This window comes from Chiloscyllium plagiosum, chromosome 16, assembly GCF_004010195.1.
Source record: "Chiloscyllium plagiosum isolate BGI_BamShark_2017 chromosome 16, ASM401019v2, whole genome shotgun sequence".
In the NCBI taxonomy this organism is placed as follows: domain Eukaryota; kingdom Metazoa; phylum Chordata; class Chondrichthyes; order Orectolobiformes; family Hemiscylliidae; genus Chiloscyllium; species Chiloscyllium plagiosum.
In genome coordinates this window covers 44,359,000-44,365,352 of record NC_057725.1, presented here as the reverse complement: position 1 = coordinate 44,365,352, position 6,353 = coordinate 44,359,000, and the positions used below count along the sequence as shown (strand labels likewise).

General features: G+C 39.9%; 1 protein-coding gene across 3 annotated transcripts in view; it reads left to right on the top strand.

Annotated features, from left to right (window-relative positions):
- Positions 1–6,353, top strand: part of ush1c (Usher syndrome 1C) — a 210,427-nt gene that overhangs the window by 119,771 nt on the left and 84,303 nt on the right. Inside the window, exons 17-19 of one of the 3 annotated variants that reach the window (XM_043705961.1) lie at positions 1,411–1,527; positions 3,005–3,517; positions 4,435–4,491. The exons of the other annotated variants lie outside the window; for them this stretch is intronic. Of the exons in view, the coding sequence (XP_043561896.1) occupies positions 1,411–1,527; positions 3,005–3,517; positions 4,435–4,491 (687 nt within the window). The remainder of the gene's footprint in view (positions 1–1,410; positions 1,528–3,004; positions 3,518–4,434; positions 4,492–6,353) is intronic. 3 annotated transcript variants of the gene reach the window in all.

Here is a 6,353-nt window from a genome sequence, read left to right as displayed (position 1 = left end):
TGGTTGGTCCGGGTGTCCCAGAGGTGTTCTCTGAAACATTCCGCAAGTAGGCGGCCTGTCTTCCACCTATCGCATTTCCAACGCCCCTCCCCCAAGTCCCTCCTCCCTACCTTTTATCTTAGCCTGCTGGACACACTTTCCTCATTCCTGAAGAAGGGCTTATGCCTGAAACGTCGATTCTCCTGTTCCTTGGATGCTGCCTGACCTGCTGCGCTTTTCCAGCAATACATTTTCAGCTCTGATCTCCAGCATCTGCAGCCCTCACTTTCTCCTCGGTTTCATAAGCAGCCAATCAAACTGTAAACCACTGTGATCGAAGGATTCTCAGTCACCAAAATAAAATCGACATTGGATTGAGCTATTATTATGGCACGGTGGCTCAGTGATTACCACTGCTGCCTCGCAGCGCCAGGGACCCGGGTTCGATTCCAGCTTCAGGTGACCGTCTGTGTGGAGTTTGCACATTCTCCCTGTGTCTGCATGGGTTTCCTCCCACAGTCCAAAGGTCAGGTGAATGGCCATGCTAAATTGCCCATAGTGATAGATGCATTCGTAGGGAGTAGGGGAATGGGTCTGGGTGGGTTGGAAAATTTGGTGTGGACTTGTTGGGCTGAAGGGCCTGTTTCCACACTGTAGGGAATCTAATCTAATCACACTGGCTTAAAATATCTACATTTTGGTCTGGAAGCCATAAACTTTCCAAGTTGTCAAGACTCCATAAACTAACAGATTTTCTCCTTCAAGTTCAAACCTGACTGAGAATAAACATTGATATCTTGTGATTTACAGGCTTGGAATGATGCTGCCGAAACACCCTGGCTGTGGAGGTGAGATGAGTCCATTGCTAACACATGCATGCTGTATTGTGCCCAATAAAAAAAAAATTGCATTTATGTAAAACCTTTCATGATCCCAGGAAATTCCAAAGCAATAGTGAATAAGGTGAAGTCATGGTAGTGTGGGAAATATGGTGAAACAAACCAGAACTCGCATTCTTTACTCAGCGAGTCGTGAGTTCATGGAATGCCCTGCCAGTAGCAGTGGTGGACTCTTCCTCTTTATGGGCATTTAAACGGGCATTGGATAGGCATATGGAGGATAGTGGGCTAGTGTAGGTTAGGTGGGCTTGGATCGGCGCAACATCGAGGGCCAAAGGGCCTGTACTGTGCTGTATTTTTCTATGTTCTATGTGCCAAAGCCAAATTGAAAGTAGACCACTGACTAGCTGATGTCTTTTTAAAATGTAGAAGATGTTCATGACAAAAGATTTTGTTTTCAATAGACAATTGAAGAAAGTAATCTACTGAGACTTTCTTCTCTCTTTTGGTAATACTTACCAGGCTAGAATCTTAATTTATAGCTCTTTATCAAACTCTTTAAATGAGCTTAGTTATTGATGCATTGCTTCAGGTATCTGAAACAGAACGTGAAGATCTGGAAGAGTCTGTAAAGGTTCAGCACTGGGTAGAGAGGTTGTGCCAGACTCGATTAGAGCAAATCTCATCAGCAGAGAATGAATCTCTTGAGGTAACGTTTATTCAGGAGTACTGTGCTTGTACATAAAGCTGTGTGCACTGCCTGATATATTGTTGTCACTTTATGCAATATGAAATATTTGTTTTATAGAGTGGAACATCTATGTCCAACCAATCAATTTGGCAACCTTGTAGTAATGACTAATTGACAAAGTCTTTCAAATATCAAAATGACAAATAAACCTTGAACAACCAATATTGATCACTTTGGCAATAAGTAATCATATAACTCACATTTGATATCGAAGTATTGGAGTGAAATTGGTCTTTGGTTCTGGCACAAAATAGGCAATTCAGAGTTGAAGAACAATTTCATGCCTGGTTTATATTTTTTAATGTATCACTTTGTAATATATTTCCCCTAGCTCCCTAGTCAACTGTGTGCAGTTCCAGAACTGCTTATCAGACTTAGCGGGGGTCTCATTTTCAAAATATTCCATCAGTTTAATCTTCATAACCGGTATGAATTTAGTAAAGCTGTAAATATGTTTCTGTGAAATTTGTATTAAAACTTTGCTTTTATTTTGATTTATTTGGAATGAGAGAACCACTTGGATTTTACCTTCTATACAATTGAGTTTCCATCAGGCAGCAGGAATTGAGAGTTCTCATTTTGACTGCGCAAACCTCCATTATATGGAGAACTGTTCTACGATTCCTCTTCACCAAAACTGTTACACTTACCATCTCTAGCAGAAGATGAACTCGAGGTTAAATTAAGTTGCTTTGAATCCTCAGCCAGATTATATGTTCAGAGTCATTCACCACTTTAAAGATTTCCCGTTACAGTTTTAATTAAATATTGTACAAAACTCATCCAGAGGTACAACAGTTAGTGGGTCAGGCATCTTGTCGGTTTTGTCTTACGTAACTGAATTAACACGTTCTCTAAAATAACCTATTGTCTGAAACAGTGAGCATTCTCTCAGTATTATTTTGGACTTGACAACATTATGGCACTCATTTTTTTTACCAGGAAGAGCTATGTAATTAAGTTTTTATGAATTAATATTGATATTTTGTTTATTTTTACATTTAAAAAATGGGAGCCCCATTAAGATTTGACTTCATCTTAATGGGGCTCCCGTTTTTTAAATGTTCCTATTTTTTACACATCATGTGGAATAGATTTCAGCTCATTCATATTTTCTATGTTTAACAATCCCAAGTATCCATATTGGTCTCAGTTTAGAGGATGAGTGAATTCATCAATTTCTGACCCCATTGGACCATTGAATTCAAAACTTGTTTCAATGCCCATTCCGACATGCTACTGTATCAGCAAGGCTCTTAAGTTTTACTGGAAATTTTCTTCCAAATTACTATCAAAGCAATATTAATGTCTCAAAGATCATCCTCAAAGGATTATTTCTTCAAGTGTTACTGATGGATATTGTTAACAGTACAGTTTTATGTTATGCTTGTCAATTGAGAATCATCTCAGTTTAAAGACTCCCTATTATCCACAGGGGTCAATTGCACCACCACCTCCTTCAACCTCTGTACGGAAGTTTGTCAGTGGCCTCCAACTGCATACCACAGATCTTGATGACATCAACTTAGATCAATTTGAGCAATCAGCAAAGCGGATGGCACCTCTTCCACCAGCATCTCATCTTGTTCCACTACCACAGCCAACCAAGATTCTATCACCAACTGTCACACCATCACGGAAAAAGCCTGCCCCACCTCCACCATCTCTATATCATCCAAACCCATCTCACATGGGTTCCCCAGTTCAACTTCCTCCACAACCACTTCCTCCCCCTCCACCACCGCCCCCTCCAATACCCATTCATCCTATTGCTTTAGCCTGTTCTCATGGTACCATCCCAGAAGCAAGGGAATGCAACTTAAACTATCATTCCCATGCTGGCATGGAGTCAGCTAATGATTGGCAAGTAAACAACCATAGCTCAAAAGTTGGCTATAGTCCTGTGCACATCCTGGCTGGTGAACATTCATATCCAAATAGTTATAAGGTATTGACTGTGTGTTGTGAAATCTGTTATGATTGCTGTGCCATCTTCCTCTGGACTGCACATTTTCTAACTTCTATCCTAAAAGTAACCAAAGTAATTTGCACTAGACAGCCCTTTCAGAACAAAATTACATAGGTACTGCAATGACTGCTTGGCAAATCAAGCACAGTTTGAGTTTTAACTGTATACTTGTGTGTGGAATCAAATTTGCATTCCAGTCTAATACTGAGAGAGTACAGCATTGTTGGAACTGCTATCATTTAGATGAGATGTTAAACTCCCTGCCAGTACACTTTAAAGCTAATTCATTGGAAAGGAAACGCCTTCAATTATTTCTGAGATAATGTGCAGTATTATTAAAATGCAAGTTTTTTTAAAACGATCGAGAATTGTATAATCCAGCACACAGAAGACTGTGGGCAAAACCCTATAGTGCAGCATTCTCTGTGTTTTTACTCTATGTGGATGACTTTTTGTTAGTATGTCTGATTATAAAAATTTGAACTGTAGAGTAGGTTGAACTGAAACCAATTTGGTCAGTGCTTGTATTATTATTATTATTATTATTATTATTATTATTATTATTATTACTTCTTCCCAAGGGTAGAGAGAATCTATGGTAAAATGTGCAATGTCATTCAGGGAGTTTGTTTTGATCTATTTGATTATTTGTTTATAGATATCAAATAAAAGGTGAAACTTAAATAGCATGTTCTAAAATCTATAAATTAATAATCATTAATACTTAAAAATGATTGAAAATGTTTTATCTTTTGGCATGACAGTTTTTCTGACTCAAGTCAGATGTGCCCAGCATGTTCCCAACTTTAACGTTGCATGTGTTTGGAGTGACTAATTGCTATTAATATAATATGTAATGTAAACGATGATTGTAAAAACTGGTTGACTTACCTTAGGTTACAAGAAACACATCTCATGCAAGCAGAGTATCTTCCACATCTAATATTCCATTGGTATGTGACAAAACTATTGTATATAGCTTTGTAGACATAATAGAGCACTCTTGCTACTCGTGATAGACCAATGGTAGTATACTGAACGCCATTATAAGCCAACACTGGAACTTATCCAAGAGATTTTGACTTTTAAGATTGAGGTTTTTGTGGAGAAAGAGAAATAAATGTTTTGGAAATGTCAAATGAGTAAATAACAGCCAGATGACCAATGAACATTTTCCTGCTATTGAGTCTTGTTAATAGAGATCAAGTGCCATAGCATAAAGCAAACCTGCACTTGATTTGATGCTGAGATACTTACAAGCCCATTATTGCCAAACATAAGAAACGTTGGTGGTGCTTTAGAGATTCATTACTGTCAGATTAGCCGTTGTATAAGGATTATGACTTTAACTATTCTTAACAGTAGCTGTAGAACTGATATAGAGTGGTTTCATTTCACACATATGTGTATGGATCTGAATCAAAGTTGACATAGGAACAAAACAGAGTGAAACTTTGGAAGAGGTTAACTGATTCCATCTTTGGAACCAATTGAGATCTTCACAAATTATTTACTCAGTCAGAAGTCACACAACACCAGGTTATAGTCCAACAGGTTTATCTGAAATCACAAACTTTCAGATGCTGTTCCTTCCTGTTGAAGGAACAGCATCTGAAAGCTTGTGATTTCAAATAAATCTGTTGGACTATAACCTGGTGTTGTGTGACTTCTGGCCTTGTCCAACACTGACATCTCCACAGATTGATTTCTGATTTCAGTCCTAAGTGGCTGCCTCGCAGTGTCAGGGACTCAGGTTTGATTCCAGCCTCGGACGACTGTCTGTGTGGAGTTTTCACGTTCTCCCTGACACAGTCCAAAGATGTGCAGGTTAGATGAATTGGCCATGCTAAATTGCCCATAGTGTTCACGGATGTGCTAGTTAGGTGCATTAGTTAAGAGTAAATGTAGAGTAATAGGGTAGGAAAATGGGCCTGGGTGGGATACTGTTCGGAACGTCAGTGTGGACTTAGAACATAGAACAGTACAGCACAGGCCCTTCAGCCCACGATGTTGTGCTGGCCATTGATCCTCATGTATGCACCCTCAAATTTCTGTGACCGAATGCATGTCCAGCAGTCTCTTAAATGTCCCCAATGACCTTGCTTCCACAACTGCTGCTGGCAACGCATTCCATGCTCTCACAACTCTCTGTGTAAAGAACCCACCTCTGACATCCCCCCTATACTTTCCTCCAACCAGCTTAAACTATGACCCCGCGTGTTAGCCATTTCTGCCCTGGGAAATAGTCTCTAGCTGTCGACTCTATCTGTGCCTCTCATTATCTTGTATACCTCAATTAGGTCCCCTCTCCTCCTCCTTTTCTCCAATGAAAAATGTTCGAGCTCAGTCAACCTCTCTTCATAAGATAAGCCCTCCAGTCCAGGCAGCATTCTAGTAAATCTCCTCTGAACCCTCTCCAAAGCATCTACATCTTTCCTATAATAGGGCGACCAGAACTGGACGCAGTATTCCAAGTGCGGTCTAACCAAAGTTTTATAGAACTGCAACAAGATTTCACGACTCTTAAACTCAATCCCCCTGTTAATGAAAGCCAAAACACCATATGCTTTCTTAACACCGTGTCCACTTGGGTGGCCATTTTAAGGGATCTATGTACCTGCACATCAAGATTCCTCTGTTCCTCCACACTGCCAAGAGTCCTATCCTTAATCCTGTACTCAGCTTTCAAATTCGACCTTCCAAAATGCATCACCTCACATTTATCCAGGTTGAACTCCATCTGCCACCTCTCAGCCCATCTCTGCATCCTGTCAATGTCCCACTGCAGCCTACAACAGCCTTCTATACTGTCAAC